Source organism: Chelonia mydas, chromosome 2 (assembly GCF_015237465.2).
Source record: "Chelonia mydas isolate rCheMyd1 chromosome 2, rCheMyd1.pri.v2, whole genome shotgun sequence".
In the NCBI taxonomy this organism is placed as follows: Eukaryota; Metazoa; Chordata; order Testudines; family Cheloniidae; genus Chelonia; species Chelonia mydas.
The window spans coordinates 161,240,561-161,257,722 of NC_057850.1; the positions used below are offsets into that span (position 1 = coordinate 161,240,561).

General features: G+C 41.6%; 1 protein-coding gene across 4 annotated transcripts in view; it reads left to right on the forward strand.

Annotated features, from left to right (window-relative positions):
* Window positions 1–17,162, forward strand: part of DDC (dopa decarboxylase) — a 120,199-nt gene extending 103,037 nt beyond the window's left edge. For all 4 annotated transcript variants that reach the window (XM_043540447.1, XM_043540448.1, XM_043540446.1 and 1 more), the window contains one exon: window positions 12,365–17,162. In XM_043540447.1, coding sequence (XP_043396382.1) covers window positions 12,365–12,574 — 210 coding nt within the window. In that variant the 3' untranslated portion in view covers window positions 12,575–17,162. The remainder of the gene's footprint in view (window positions 1–12,364) is intronic.

Sequence of the window (17,162 nt, forward strand, 5' to 3'; positions counted from 1 at the left end):
CGAGTGTGCATTAACCTGTTAAATTAGGCTTATAGTTGCTTTGCATCACCAGATCGTCACATATGAGTCAAGATCTATTGGTGAATCTGGCCCTTAATTTGCAATTGGCTTAGTTATTCAGGTTTCAGGATATCTTTTAAAAAACCTTTAAAATATATAATTTAATCTGGCAAATAACATTCCAGAATATGAAAGCGGAATTTTACTATTATATTTGAAAGAAAAAGATAATATTAACTTTTTTTTGTAAATGTGGCTATCTATAAAATCCCGGAGGTGGACTGGACCACAGTGGGACAAGATGTGGGTGATAGCATAGAGGAATATTACTGAGAGAAGAGGGTTCTGTGGTGGTGTTCAGAGTAGGGGAAAGTGTCAGGGTGTGAATGTGAGAATAAGGGGATACAGGGAGATGCAATGGCAATGTCAAGGGTAGTGGGAAGAAGACCAGGGAGACATGCATGAGACATGAGTGATAGGTGGGAAATAGGCAGGGGATTCCTGTGTTGAGGAGAACAGAGCTGTGCATGGGCAGAGGCCTGGGGTGGGGAGCTAGTATAAAGACATCCACACTTGAAAGACTTCCAGTGGCCCTTCTGTTTTGGCTCCTCTGAGTACCAGTACTACAGGGGCAGTGCATTAAATCAGAGGCATCTCTCAGGGACTGGTCTCCTTCCTCACACCTTATGTCCCACCATGGGTCCTCCTGTTTGCATAGCACCAGTCTCTGTAATGCAACCCTCATCCCCACATACAGCCGTAATTTTGCCCAGGGCAAGTCTGTTTCCCTCTCCCCCTCATACGTAGTCCACTCTCCAGACACCATAAAGCAGTACTGTGGAGAGCCAAGAAGAGGCAGGAAGTGGCCACAACATGGAAGTAAGTGAGGCTGTTAGAGGACCTGGAGGAGAATGTGGGGAGGTTGAGCAGAGGGAAGCAGAGGTTCTGGGGTGGGGAAGGGGGCTGTGAGACAATACTACCTTAGTGCCAGTGCACAGTGAAGTGGAGACAGCAGTGCCATGGACAGCCTTTCAAGCACAGATATACTAAGCCAGCATGGAACCCTGGAATCTTTAAGGAGCAAGGACAGCTGGGGACAATTTATCTCCCAATGAGTACTCTTGATGCATGAGTCCAATCTCTCTCATACCACTGACTCATTAATACCAATAGAATTGTAGCATGGAAATTAGATGTGGAGGAAGGCTGTTGATTTGCTGTTAACTCTGACATCATAGTAACTAGAGCTGTTGACCAGAATCTGTTTGTACCCTATATAATTATAATTAGCGACAACAATCGTTAATAACTTAGCTTAATTACAACCTAATTTATCCAAATGTAGCCCATGCACAGTGAATTTTAACTATATGTAAAGTTTAAAGAGTCTGCATTGTTCTGTTAATATAGTTCAGAACAAAAAAAGTCTGACTGAGTGCTAAGTTTCTTAAAGGACCTAATTTAAATTATTATTCATAAACCAATTAACAGATTTACTTATAAATATTCAAAATTCATTCTGTACTCAGAGTAAATGCTGTACATCTGCTGTACAGAGTAAATGCTGAACACTCAGTATTCTTCATACATCATAAAAAAGGCTGCATCCCTGCTTCAAGTGCAAAACTCAATTCAGTGTTAACTACTTATGGAGCTGGAACTGGTACCTTAATGGGCTGAACTGGAACACTGAATATGAACAACACAGAGATTCCTTGTTAAAAACACCTAAATGTGGCTTTTAACTTTTCTTAAGACGAACAAGCAAGTCCAGCTTCTTTTGATGGCTTGATGTTATTTTTCAGACATTCCTTTCTTGGTTGTTCAATTGTCCCAGTTACCTGGGGTTTGATGCAACTGGTTGAGGAATCAAGATGAATGCCTAACAATGAAGGTTGCAGCTGAACTGAGCTAGGGTAGTAGTTTCTTTTGTACCTGTGCTGTCAATAAAAAAGGATACCCTGCTGGTAGAACAGATGCAACGTTGTGGAGTTTTTCTGATTAGCAAAGGCCTGATAACAGTTCTGAATATTTTTTTCTTCCTAATAATAAGTTTTTCAATAGTTCTGTCATAAATATAAAGGGAAGGGTAAACACCTTTAAATCCCTCCTGGCTAGAGGAAAAACCCTTTCACCTGTAAAGGGTTAAGAAGCTAAGACAACCTTGCTGGCACCTGACCAAAATGACCAATGAGGAGACAAGATACTTTCAAAGCTGGGGGGGGGGAACCAGGACCAGAGCAGGAATGCAGGTCAGAACTCCTGTAAAAAGTCAGTAAGCAATCTAGTTAGATATGCGTTAGAGTCTGTTTGTTTAAATGGCTGATAAAATAAGTTGTGCTGAATGGAATGTATATTCCTGTTTCTGTATCTTTTTGTAACTTAAGGTTTTGCCTAGAGGGATTCTCTATGTTTTGAATCTGATTACCCTGTAATTCATTGTTCTTAAGATCCAAGGGTTTGGGTCTGTGTTCACCTATGCAAATTGGTGAGGATTTTTTATCAAGCCTTCCCCAGGAAAGGGGGTGTAGGGCTTGGGGGGATTTTGGGGGGGAAAGATGTTTCCAAGTGGGCTCTTTCCCTTTTATATTTGTTAGACGCTTGGTGGTGGCAGCAATAAAGTCCAGGGGAAAAAGGTAAAATAGTTTGTACCTTGGGGAAGTTTTAACCTAAGCTGGTAAAAATAAGCTTAGGAGTTATTTCATGCAGGTCCCCACATCTGTACCCTAGAGTTCAGGGTGGGGAAGGAACCTTGACATGGTGGCAGAGCAGTGGGATTAACTTGAAATCATTTTGAGATCAATTTGAGATTTTTTGAACCAGAAGCACAGATTTTAAAAAGGGAGTTTTTTTTCCCCTTTGGGCTGCTGGAAAGCAGGTTTTAAGCTGAAAGCCGTGACAATTTTTTTGTCTCTGCTTGGGGGCCAGAGCAGAGACAAAAGGGAATTGTCTTTTGTGAGCTGGAGTTTTCTCTACCTAAAGGCAGGGGAGTTAACCTCCTGCAGGGAAATTCACAAGTCTTCACAGACCTGAAGAGGTGGGTTGTTTTTTGTTTGTTTGTTTGTTTTTTTGCTAAGAGCAACTAGAGGCTTTTTCTGCCTATTTGCCTGGAGAAAAGGGTGTTAGTTTTTTTTTTTAAAGGATTTTTCTGTAGGCTGACAATCCCTATCAGAGAACATAGGTATCCGGCTACAGCACAACCCTTTTTTTTTCTTTTTTTTTTTTTTTTTTTGGAAAAGGCAAGTTTTGTTTGTTTGTTTTATTTCTAAGTTTCGGGTGCAAAGTTAGTGAAAAACAGAGAGGCAAACATGACAGAGCCCAAGGCAGAAACAGCCAAAGAGGCTGCCCACAGGAGAGCTATGGAGACAAAGGAAAAAGAATGGAAGCATGCTCAGGAGGAAAGGGAGGCTGCCCACAGGAGCGCTATGGAGGCAAGGGAAAAAGAAATGGAGGAAAAGGAAAAAGAGAGGAAGCATGCTGAGACGGAGAAGGAAAAAAAGAGGAAGCATGCACTGGAGATGGAGAAGGCAAAGGCTGAGCGGAACCTACTGGATAACCCTAACCATCCTTCCCCAACAATCCACAAATGGGAGCGACTATGTCCACAGTATGATGAATCCAGTGATATTGCTGAATATTTTCTCACCTTTGAGAGACTGTGCACTCTCCATAAAATTCCTGAAGCTCACAAGATGACCACAATGGTCGCAAAATTAACTGGAAGAGCTCTGGACATGTTCAATAAGATGCCTATTGATGAGGCTTCTGACTATAATAAGTTCAAGGATTTGGTTTTAAAGCAATTTCAAATTACATCTGAAACGTACAGAGTAAAATTTCGAACCCTTAAGAGAGAGCCTGGACTAAGTAATGTGGCTTATCTAAACCAGATGAAGGATCTGTTAGATAAATGGGTCCAAGGAAGGAGTGTCAGTAGCTTTGACGGAATGTGTGATTTGATAGCTCAGGAGCAATTCCTGACTATGTCCAAGGAGGAAATAAAACAGTGTTTATGGGATAAGGAAATGGACTCAACAGAAAGTCTTGATTCTTATGCTGATCAATACGAGCAGTCCCAGACCTCCAGAGAGGCGGGGCAAGCCAGAACAAAATGGGTGGAGGGAGGAGAGAGGAACAACCCTGGTCGCAGTTGGAGCGGATACCAGAAGGGACACCCTCAGACCACCCCCTACTACGGGGGGCAGCACAAGGCCCCAATTACACACCAAGGAGTACTCCAGACACCTTATCATCCTGCCACACCGTTCTCCAGCAACCCACCTCGCCCAGTGACCTGTCAGCTGGAGGATGTTTTAAATGTAAAGAGCCGGGGCATGTAAAGGCCAACTGCCCCAAGAATCCCAACAGATTACAGTTCATTGCACCGGAATCACACCAGAGGTCCTCAGGCCCAGATACCTCCCAGATACCCTCAGAGCAGAGGGAGACTGTGAGTGTGGGCAGGAAGAAGGTCACCGCATGGAGGGACACCGGAGCACAAGTGTCAGCTATCCAGGCTTCCTTAGTGGACCTCAATTTAATCGACCCAGACATCCAAGTGACAATTCAACCCTTCAGGTCCAACTCTTTCAATTTGCCTACAGTCAAGTTGCCTGTCCAGTACAAGGGCTGATCAGGAACATGGACTTTTGCAGTCTATGATGATTATCCCATCCCCATGCTGTTGGGGGAAGACTTGGCCAATCATGTGAAGCGAGCCAAGAGGGTGGGAATGGTCACCCACAGCCAGGCTAAGCAAGCCATCACACCTAGCTCTGTTCCGGAAACTTCTACCAGGAGCCGGTCAGAGGTGATGGAACCGGACCCCATGCCAACGTCTGCAACAGCAGAAGTGGATCCAGTCCCAGAGACCCAGTCAGAGCCAGCCCCAGAACCAGAACCGGCGGAACAACCAGCACCAGAACCATTGCCAGCACTGAATCCTGGACTTGCAACCCCAACACCAGAGGGCCCCACCGAACCTGAACCGGCAGCAGCCGATAACCCTACACAAGAGGCTCAGCCAGAGCCTGAACCCCAACATAGTGCACCAGCGGAGAGCAGTTCACAGTCAACGGAAACAGCCCCATTCCCTACATCGCTTCCAGAGGGACCAAGCCTAGATCCACAATCCAATGAGGAACTGATGTCTCCAGCATCAAGGGAACAGTTCCAGACTGAACAGGAAGCAGTTGAAAGCCTCCAGAGAGCTTGGACGGTGGCACAGAGCAACCCACCACCTCTCAGCTCTTCTAATCAATCCAGGTTTGTTGTAGAAAGGGACTTTTATACAAGGAAACTCTTTCTGGTGGACACCAGGAAGACTGGCATCCTCAGAGACAGTTGGTAGTTCCAACTAAGTACCGGGTAAAGCTCTTGATCTTAGCCCATGATCATCCCAGTGGCCATGCTGGGTGAACAGGACCAAAGACCGTTTGGGGAAGTCATTCCACTGGGAGGGAATGGGTAAGGATGTTTCTACCTATGTCCAGTCTTGTGAGATATGCCAAAGAGTGGGGAAACTCCAAGACCAGGTCAAAACCCCTCTCCCATTGAGGTTCCATTTCAGCAAGTAGCTGTGGATATTCTGGGTCCTTTTCCGAAAAAGACACCCAGAGGAAAGCAGTACATACTGACTTTCATGGATTTTGCCACCCGATGGCCAGAAACAGTAGCTCTAAGCAACACCAGGGCTAAAAGTGTGTGCCAGGCACTAGCAGACATTTTTGCCAGGGTAGGTTGGCCCTCCGACATCCTCACAGACGCAGGAACAAATTTCCTGGCAGGAATTATGGAAAGCCTTTGGGAAGCTGATGGGGTGAATCACTTGGTTGACATTAACTTGTATATGGCTGCGAGGTTAAGGGGCCATTACAGTTGGTGAAGCAGCAATGGGAGGGGTTTACACCTTCTCCAGGAACTAACATTCTGGACTTTTTAACCAACCTACAAAACACCCTCTGAACCTCTTTAGCCCTTGCTAAAGAAAACCTACAGGATGCTCAAAAAGAGCAAAAAGCCTGGTATGATAAACATGCCAGAAAGCGTTCCTTCAAAGTAGGGGACCAGGTCATGGTCTTAAAGGTGCTCCAAGCCCATAAAACGGAAGTGTCGTGGGAAGGGCCATTCACGGTCCAGGAGCGCCTGGGAGCCGTTAATTATCTCACAGCATTCCCCACCTCCAACTGAAAGCCTAAGGTGTACCATATTAATTCTCTAAAGCCCTTTTAGTCAAGAGAATTAAAGGTTTGTCAGTTTACAGCCCAGTGAGGAGATGACGCTGAGTGGCCTGAAGGTGTCTACTATGAAGGGAAAAGTGCTGGTGGCGTGGAAGAGGTGAGCCTCTCCATGACCCTTGGGCGTATGCAGCGACAGCAGATCAAGGAGCTGTGCACTAGCTACGCACTGACTGAACTGACTTCAGCCACCCCAGTACTGACTGAACGGGCATACCACTCCATTGACACAGGTAATGCTCACCCAATTAAAGTCCAACCTTACCGAGTGTCTCCTCAAGCTAAAACTGCTATAGAATGGGAGATCCAGGATATGCTACAGATGGGGGTAATCCACCCCTCTGGCAGTGCCTGGGCATCTCCAGTGGTTCTAGTTCCCCAACCAGATGGGGAGATACGTTTCTGCGTGGACTACCATAAGCTAAACACTGTAACTCACCCAGACAACTATCCAATGCCACACACAGATGAACTATTAGAGAAACTGGGACGGGCCCAGTTCATCTCTACCTTGGACTTAACCAAGGGGTACTGGCAGGTACCTCTAGATGAATCCGCCAAGGAAAGGTCAGCCTTCACCACATACGTTGGGCTGTATAAATTTAATGCACTCCCTTTCGGGCTGCGGAATGCACCCGCCACCTTCCAAAGACTTGTAGATGGTCTCCTAGCGGGATTGGGAGAATATGCAGTCACCTACCTTGACGATGTGGCCATATTTTCGGATTCCTGGGCAGAACACCTGGAACATCTACAAAAAGTCTTCGAGCGCATAAGGGAGGCAGGACTACCTGTTAAGGCTAAGAAGTGTCAAATAGGCCTAAACAGAGTGTCTTACCTTGGACACCAGGTGAGTCAAGGAACTATCAACCCCCTACAGGCCAAAGTGAATGCTAACCAAAAGTGGCCTGTCCCAAAGTCAAAGAAACAGGTCCAATCCTTCTTAGGCTTGGCCGGATATTACAGGCGATTTGTACCGCAATACAGCCAAATTGCCACCCCACTGACAGACCTAACTAAAAAGAAACAGCCAAATGCCATTCTGTGGACCGAAGAGTGTCAGAAGGCCTTTAACCAGCTTAAAGCGACACTCATGTCTGACCCTGTGCTAAGGGTCCCAGACTTTGACAAACCGTTCCTAGTAACCACAGATGCATCTGAGCGTAGTGTGGGAGCAGTTTTAATGCAGGAAGGACCGGATCAAGAATTCCACCCCGTAGTGTTTCTCAGCAAGAAGCTGTCTGAGAGGGAAAGCAACTGGTCAGTCAGTGAAAAAGAATGTTACGCCATTGTCTACGCTCTGGAAAAGCTACACCCATATGTTTGGGGAAGGCGTTTCCACCTGCAAACCAACCATGCTGCGCTACAGTGGCTTCATACCACCACGGGAAATAACAAAAAACTTATTTGGTTGAGTTTAGCTCTCCAAGATTTTGATTTTGACATACAGCACATCTCAGGAGCTTCTAACAAAGTGGCTGATGCACTCTCCTTTGAAAGTTTCCCAGAATCAACTGGTTAAAATCGTCCTTGAGATGTGAAAAATATTGTTAATCTTTATATACTTGGAGGTGCATGTGTCTTATTAACTCTGTTTTCTCCTCGAGCTCCAGGAAGAAATCACAGCCAGCATTTCACCCTATCTGTGATTTGGGGGGCGTGTCATAAATATAAAGGGAAGGGTAAACACCTTTAAATCCCTCCTGGCCAGAGGAAAAACCCTTTCACCTGTAAAGGGTTAAGAAGCTAGGACAACCTCGCTGGCACCTGACCAAAATGACCAATGAGGAGACAAGATACTTTCAAAGCTGGAGGGGGCAGAAACAAAGGGTTCTCGCTGTCTGTGTGTTTTTTTTCCGGGACCAGAGCAGGAATGCAGGTCAGAACTCCTGTAAAAAGTCAGTAAGCAATCTAGTTAGATAAGTGTTAGATTCTGTTTTGTTTAAACGGTTGATAAAATAAGTTGTGCTGAATGGAATGTATATTCCTGTTTTTGTGTCTTTTTGTAACTTAAGGTTTAGCCTAGAGGGATTCTCTATGTTTTGAATTTTATTACCCTGTAAGGTATTTACCACCCTGATTTTACAGAGGTGATTCTTTTACTTTTTCTTTAATTCAAATTCTTCTTTTAAGAACTTGATTGCTTTTTCATTGTTCTTAAGATCCAAGGGTTTGGGTCTGTGTTCACCTATGCAAATTGGTGAGGACTTTTATCAAGCCTTCCCCAGGAAAGGGGGTGTAGGGTTTGGGGGGATTTTGGGGCGTAAAGACGTTTCCAAGTGGGCTCTTTCCCTGTTATATTTGTTAGACGCTTGGTGGTGGCAGCAATAAAGTCCAGGGACAAAAGGTAAAATAGTTTGTACTTTGGGGAAGTTTTAACCTAAGCTGGTAAAAATAAGCTTAGGTGTTTTTTCATGCAGGTCCCCACATCTGTACCCCAGAGTTCAGAGTGGGGAAGGAACCTTGACAAGCTCAATGGAAGGTTTTGAGGCATAGGGCTTGTGGAAGTTATTGCTGACATGAAAAATATTTTTTAGACCTATTTTCTCATATGGAATAAGCAGACACAGAGAATTTTGTAGGTCCGGTGACAGCTGTTAAGTGCTCTATCTGTACTTTCAAGGAGCATTCCTGGTGAAATGGAGCATGGCAACACACGAATTGTCACATTTGATCAGACCAATGGTCCATTTAAGTCCAGTCTTCTGTCTCTGATGCCTCAAAGGAAGGTGTAAGACCCTCATAATGGACAATTATGAAATAGTGGGCAGATGCTGGATGTCTTGGGCACTTTTCAGAATAAAGACTTGGCTAGAGCAATGCTAGATTCTTTAGCAACCTGGAGGCAGCAAGGCCTTCAAGCCCTCCTCCTTTTTGGATTTTACCACTTTTGCACAAATGTTTGTATGAAGGGCTGCCCACCATTGTCTCTGTGGCTTTACTCACTTTCTGAATCATTCTTTCAAAATCAAGTTTTGTGTTTATCAAATTCCCAGTAAAATCCCCTTTAGATCTAATGTACCCGCAGCTCTTCTGTATTGTTTGTGACGGGGGATTGGGGTGATAAGTGCCGCATACCGAGAAAGAAAACTTGATGCAATATCTAGAGATAGTGAAAAGTTTAATTTTTTCCATTTTGTTTTTGATTAAACTTTTTTCATTGTCTTGCTTAATTAAAACTTTTAAATCGCTGCATTTTTTCCTTTCACACTATTGAACAGATGCACTAATGATGCCAAGGTATCATATGGTAGAGTGCTCTCCAAAGGAAAAATCTGGGGGCTAATGTGTCAATGGGTTAATTTTTTGTTCCCTTGTCATGACTGCAGATGAATATGAGAAAAGTTGGTCAATTTCTCTGAGGGGCCGGAAGAATAATGTCTTATTAAAACTGACATGCTCGATCAGTGCTGGCTACTTGCCTCCCAAAGCTCTGGGAGGGGACTAGTCCTCACTAACTTCAATTTGATGTGACACCAGAGTGTCAAAGCAACCCCTAAGAGCTTCTGTGGGAATAGAAGAAAAAAAAGATGTGCACAGCTATTTTTCAGGAGAGCAGTAACTTAACATGAGATAACTGAGACCTAAATGCTAATGCTGTGCTGTTGAATGACATGTTTAATATAGAGGGAAAGGATCATCGATTTTATGATGGATTATCATCCAGAACAAAGAGATGTATATTTCACTGTCACAATCGATGTGCCCAGGACAGAAAGCTCACCAACAAAAAATTGAGTGTGTGATTCGTTGTCATGGTGAACAGTAGTGAGAGCACAGTTCATGTTTCATCATGATTTTCTGCAGAGATAAGGGCCTGCCTGCCAGGAGTCAAACTTCCTCAAAGTACAGGGTAAATTGCATATAGCATTTTGATTTGGGACCATCTCTATTATAACATGATCTAAGGGTGTGTGGAAGAAGACCTTTCCCACTTGTGACAGTAGGGAAACTGTCAATTACCTTCCGTACGTTTTTTTTCCCCAAAAGGGCAAAATTAGTTAGGCTTGCCACCGTGTATAGTACTGAAAGAACAACAGCATATGTTCTAAAGGGAAGGTTTTCAAAAGCACGTAAGAGAGTTAGGATCACAGGTCCCACTGGACTTGTGTTCCTAAACGTTTTAGGTGCTATTGCAAATCTGCCCCTGAAAGCTTTGCAGGTTGATTCAGTTCATTTCTGAATTGCCTGTGTTCTGACACCAGCAATCTATGCCTCCCGTGTAAACCTGTTTCACCTACTTACCGGACAGCAGGACAGAAGCGACTGAGGAGTTGCTGCATAACCTCAGACGTATCTGTGCAAAACAACTGCCAACACTTGAGGTCAACAAAGGCTACCCTGAAAAAGTACTGCAAACTGGTCCGCAAGGCTCAGGGTGTAACTCCAAGCCTGCTGGTATAAGAGTTAGGTACATTCCCCTAAAAGGGCATAATAAAAAGACTTATAAAAGTATGCAGTAAAAACAACCAGGAATGGGTCCCTTTGGATAGTTTGTGCATGTTTTTTTAAAAGATTAATTTAAAACAATTTATTTCTCTTTGGAAAAATCTGTTTTCAGTCCCAAACCTTAACTGATAAACATGGCCCTTTCAAATGTTTGTCTGGGAGAATGACTCATATGACTCTAGCTGGGTCCAAGTGGGGGTTCAGGCCTCTCAAAAGCACTGCTTGGAACATTAGGAGTTGGGACTGGCACCACACTGGTCACTCTCAAAAATAAAATCCTACCACTCAGCGATGGAGAGTACAGAAGGCATTTCAAGGTGCCACTGCAATGGAAGGAAGCATAATCTAATGATTCATGCATTAGAGATTCCTTCTGTGACCTTCAGCAAGTCATTTTAACCTCCCTGCCTCAGTTTCCCCATCTGTGGAAAGGGGATACAACCTAACTGACAGTGGGGAGAATTACTTTATTCATATTTCTAAAGAACTCTAATGCCTGATAAGATAATCTGTATAATAAGATTCCAGCACTGTCACCTGTTTTTTGTGTTACTCTGAAGCCTAGAATGTCCATAGAGTCATTTGTCGTGATGAAAACAGCTACAAGCATGGTTGATGGCTTTATGTTTAGAATATTACCAGGATGAATCATGACAGGAGTACATTGTCTCTTACTGTCCAACTTTTAAGTTCTCAGCCATTTTGACTTTACAAAATACAGCTGTGCAGTGTACAACTACTATGAAGTATGCAATGTAATGTATCTATGCCATGCTAAGAGTCCTAGACCATTGGGATGTCAAAGAAAACTCAATCACCACCCTTACTCTACAGCTAATTTGCATTTCATTGTGTGAAGTCTACACAGATGCTGGATTACTTGGCCCAACTGCCACATCCATTCCACACAAAATATCCCAAACACACCTAGGCCCTCGCTGCAACATACCTCTTATCCACCACTCTCACAAATCATCATGAAATCATCAGCACCATGTACACACTCTCCCACCTCCACTCATATTTCCTATAAAACCATAAACTTGCGTGGTAAAGCTGCAGGTCATCACTAGTAGGTATTATATGGAGGAACAAGTTCTCTAACAATGCAGACTTTTTTTAGGGTTTCTGCTACTATAAGCAAAATTCATTCCTTAACTTTAAGCCTTGCATGAATTTTGCTTAACTGCCCTCCCCCACCCAGTCCTTTCTATCTTTCTATTCAAACATGTCTTCAATGGGAGTTATACTTGAATAAAAACTGTAGGATTTAGTTCACAAATATTAATATTTCATTGCAAAACTTCTTCCTAATTGTCTTTGATTAGCTCTTAAAATATTAGAAAGCCAGTTAAAATAATGAACATTTTTATATAAAGTTGCAGATATTGATGACCTCTTCTCCCCCAAAAGTTGTCTGCCATCAGAAATGCCCTAGACCACTGCTTCTCAACCATTTGGGGTCCATGATTCACAAAATGACTGAAAAATTATCCCATGATCCATTGTATTCCCACAAACTTTTGGTGGCAAAGGATTGAGGAATTTGGGTCATGGGAAGAAATAATGAGTGGAGAGTAGTGCTGGTATTATAGTTATGTAGACAGTGCTGGTTGGTGGGACCAAGAGGTAACAAACCGGCATTTAAAGTTCATGTTTATTGTTTACAATTATTTCAGGGCTCCAATGAACTGAATGAGGCACTTCTTAAAAGCATAAATGATGCCAGGAAGATCCATCTGGTTCCATGTCACCTGAGAGAGAAGTTTGTGCTACGTTTTGCCATTTGTTCCCGCACAGTGGACTCTGTCCATATCCAATTTGCCTGGAAGCACATCTCAAAGCTAACAACTGAACTTCTGAAAGCACAGGACAAGCAGCAGCCATGAGGAATGTGGGTGAGGTGAGGGGCGTTAACTTGGCAGCATGGAGAAAATCAATTTTCTTTAGTGGGAGTGGGAATTATGAGGGGGGAAATGTAGCTATTGATATTATATGGCCCAGCTATGCTAGCAAAATTACTGTCAGCAAATTGTGTTGTACCATGGTCTCCTGACTGCATTATACCATGATTTGGACTTAGTGATTTATAGATGGAACCAGGCGGTGCTGTTGTGATGTTAACAAGCAGTATTATGGCCCTGTAAAAATCAGGGCTGTATGGAGTTCTATAAATGGTTTTAACACTCTTTGTTCTTGCCTATGTAGACAGGACCAAATTACCTTATTATAATACAGTTGGAGCACTATCCTATTACAGGTCTATTTGTTACCATGGTAGTTTTGCAAGTGGCCCTTGGAGACATCTGCTTTCCTAGGTGGCAGAGCCAGTGGTAAGAAAGGAATTAGAGGAACTCTAATAGCTCCTAATGTATCAATTTTCTATGTAGATTCCTCTACCTTCCTTTAAAAGGGGTTTGTTATTTGGAGGCAGCCATCCTCTTAAAATGCAGTGTTCTGCATATTGCTAATTCTGTTTGCCTACATAGGTACTTCTATGGCTTACATCAGTGTAGTATCTGACTGCCTAACTGGTGCTGCAAGAACTAGGGAACCAGAAACACTTTTAAACTAAGGAATATGCACATTTTATTTGGATTTGACTTCAATAATAAAATGTTTATAGACCTGATGTCACTGGAATGTAGTGCCAGCCTTTTGGCAGGTAGAAGAACCAACTCAAACCTTTAAATAGTGAAAACAATAGGTATTTAAATTTAAAGGGGTTTGTTCTCCTGACCCCAATAGGGCAAGGAAAGAATAGACTGTTTCCTCACTCTCACCTCCCCTCCCCACACACCACCATTTCCCACAGTGTAATTCTTTGAACATGTAAGAATCCACTCCACTTAGATGAAAAATTGACCTAAATCCAGAAACCACTGCTCAGTCCAACTAGCTGGATGGGGTTCTTGGAAGAAGCAGGGGTGGAGGAACCCACTTTGCCCCCCTGGGCTGAAGTATATTCTATGTATCCTTATATTCCCTGTACCCTGTCTGGGAAGGGAGAACAGGAGAATCTGCACAGACTGAGATCATTTGGCCCTTTCCCCGGGCACCCCATTCCCTGCTCTCTTTTGCTCCTTGGGGGTACATATTCCCTCTACAATCTTCCCATTTCCTCCCTGTACCTGGATCTGCTGCCAATGATCCTACAGTGGTCGTGCTTTAAATGTTTCTGTTGATTTGATAGCCTTTACGTTGAGAGACATTTCCTACAAATTGGTAGAAATGTTTTAAGTGTGAGTGATGTATTAAAATTAATTTACATTGAAATGATTTTTAAAAAAAATCATGAACTGTTAACATCTCAGAATATTGAACAGCAACATTATTAAAGTACAAATTTACTTTCTATCATTTCTACCATTTGAGTACACATTTGTAATTTCCCAGACTGGACCATGAAAATAGCCTGGTCAATTTTGTTCTCATATTCTCATGTACCAGCACAATGCTACTGTTCTGGGATTTCTAACACATCAAATACCAAGTTTTACAACCTTTCATTAAAAGTAAAAAAAATTAAATCTTGAAAACAGATGTTAGGTTTACACATATTTAAAAACAGAAAAATTACATTTGAGACTAACCTACTTAAATCGATATCATACTTACAGCAATGTAAGCCTCAAAAATTCATTTGCTTTGAAGCCACATAGATGACCATTAATTACTATGGTCATATCTGAGGCGTTGTTCATCATATAAATTATTATTAATGATTAAAAGGGGATTGGGCTGTCTTTGAGTTATATTTTATGCTGAATTAAAAAAAAATCAGTCTACTCCATATTGATACATCTTGAAATGCTGTGTAAGGATTTCACCTGTAATCATAATTTGTGCACTACCTGACTCTTTTCATGAAATCACCATATCGCCTCTGTATTTCTAAATTCATTTCTGAGGAAATGATTTACGTGAAGAATAATCTGTAAACTATGTTGTGTGACATGATGCTATGTGGTCTTTAAAGCAGCTAATTTATGTGGTGTAATGTGTAACAACCCTCTTAGACATAATGCCACTGTAATTGTGATTGTAAAATGTTGCTTCTGTTCCCACGTTAGTCAAAGATGATTTATTGTTGTATTACTGTCCATTTTTGTTCCATCCACTGTAACTTCGGAGTATGAAATATTACTTTCAGAAATGTAAACCATAAATATAATTCAAGGTCCATGTTGAAAATATGTGCCTATGATTCTGATAAACCCACAGAATAAAGGAAATGTGCAGTTCAAGCACTCCATCATTATGTTACCCTATAAAACTTAAATATTGCCAGGGATGAGCCCCAGGACCACTGATCTTATTAAGACTCTTATTTAAAATATGAATTCCAGACTGCCATTTCTGGGGTAAACTAAAAGAATAAATGGATATCAAAGGAGCTTGAATTCCCTAGATCTGGATGTTTTAAAAAAACTAATTTCAAATGCAACAAAGAGAAGGAAGATATGGTAAATCAGTCTGAAACACCAGGCAACATTCAGACAGGTGACTGAGCCACTGTGCAAAACATTGCTCTTGGCTACATTATTATAAATTCAGAGTAACTTCACTGACTTAAGTGGAGTTCAAGTGAAATTTTAAGGGTATATGTAAGCACAGAATCTGGTGCACTGTGTACAGATGATCAATAGAGTGAGTGAAGCTGAGGATTTTAGCTGTCATATTGTTCCTCTTAAGTGTTCACTTAAAAAAATACATTATTCTGGTCTCAAAACCAAGGAAGCCGCTTTGTCTTCTGGCTTTCTAGCCAATAAGTCTCCCATACGGAAATAATTTTTACAGGCTTCACATTAGAAAACACTTGTCTGGTAACCAGAGAAGAATTACAGCTCCTCCACCAGATGGACCAATATTTTTGTGAGGTAAGTAGATAACCAGCTCTGTGCAGGTCAAGACAGGTCAGATTCTGATGTTGGGTATGGTAGGGTAAATCCAAGATAATTCCACAGAAATCAGTGGAGTTGCCTTGGTTTACTACTGTAACTGAAATTAAAACCTGTCTCATAGTAACTGAATGGGAAATGCATAAGGGAAGGAAACACTGCACAGAGCATGAATTTTTACTAGACCTGGTCAGAAAATTTCTGACAAAATGAAATTTCATTGAGAAACAAATACATTTTAACCAAAAAGTTGTTTCCATATAGCTCTGATCCAAATACTAAGTAATCATTTTGAAAAAGTATAGCCATTTTTATAACTGAAATTATTCTAAATGTAGTAAAAATATTTTTAAAAAATTAATAAGGGATTTTGCTCCAATTGCTTTTTTTAAAACAAGAAGTTAAAGGTCTGTAGATTTATAGTGCCCCTTACTTAGCACCAAGTGGAAATCTATGTTTCATATTTACTTGTTTCTAAATGCCAGGGGTGATGTGACTTGTTATAATTCATAAGAAAAAGGTGAAGGCTTTTTTTCACACCTTCCTGTACCCTATTTTCCCTTGGAAGGTAAAGGGTGGGTAGTTAAGGAAGGTATTATTGTTGCCTTGAAGTGCTGACATTACTTTATTGAAAAAAATATACTTTGCCATGTAATCAATTTAAGAACAAAAGCATCATTTGTGAAAACTAAGTGATTAGAAGAAACACCATAACCATGGTGTTACTCTTATGCAGCTATAAAATCCATTTGTGGGTGAAATGGCTTCTGGAAACCAATGCTGGGTCAATGCGTGAACCCAGATCCGTTGTGCCTTTTCTTCAAAAGCTGACACAATCTGTGCTGATTCATGTTGTTTAACATTGATGATGACTATGAAACCTAGTAAGAGCACTTTAGCAGAATATCCAAATTCCACAGGATATAATGTAGCTGCTGGATGAGGGGGAAAATAAAATTAATCAGGCAATTTTGAATAACCTTTTGGATTTTTCTTAGCTAGTACAATATGTACATTCTTACTGTGATAATAGATTCAAATATATTTTATTACTGATTATAATATATTCTAAAACACTGATTATTGCTAATATGTAATACACTTGACTGCTTTAAAATTATAACAGTTTTACTGTTCCCCTCTTGCCTTCTAGTACTAAATTCTGTTAATCAGTTACTTTTCTTTGTTGTAAACTGCAAAGGTACCATATTCTGTGAGTGTTATCAATATTACTTTTTCCCCCCATCCCATCAGTTTGTCATCTGTAACCAGCTATACACCCTTACACTTGAAATGCTCAAGGACAGGAGCTAGAACATACAAGTGAGAACAAAAAAGTTGGAAAATTGAAGATAAGGGGGGGAAAAATCTCACTAGAATAACATAAATGATGGTTGGTGCTTAACTAGAATACATGGAGTGGCTTGACTTTGGTTGGAAAATGTTTAGATTCTTGGTGTCTTTTTGTTGTATGTTGTATGGATAGAAAGCCTCTTGTACTTGAAGTCTGTATCCAAAGCCTATTAACCAAACATGCAGAGTTTCCTGACAACATTAATAAACAAAAATGAAGTAA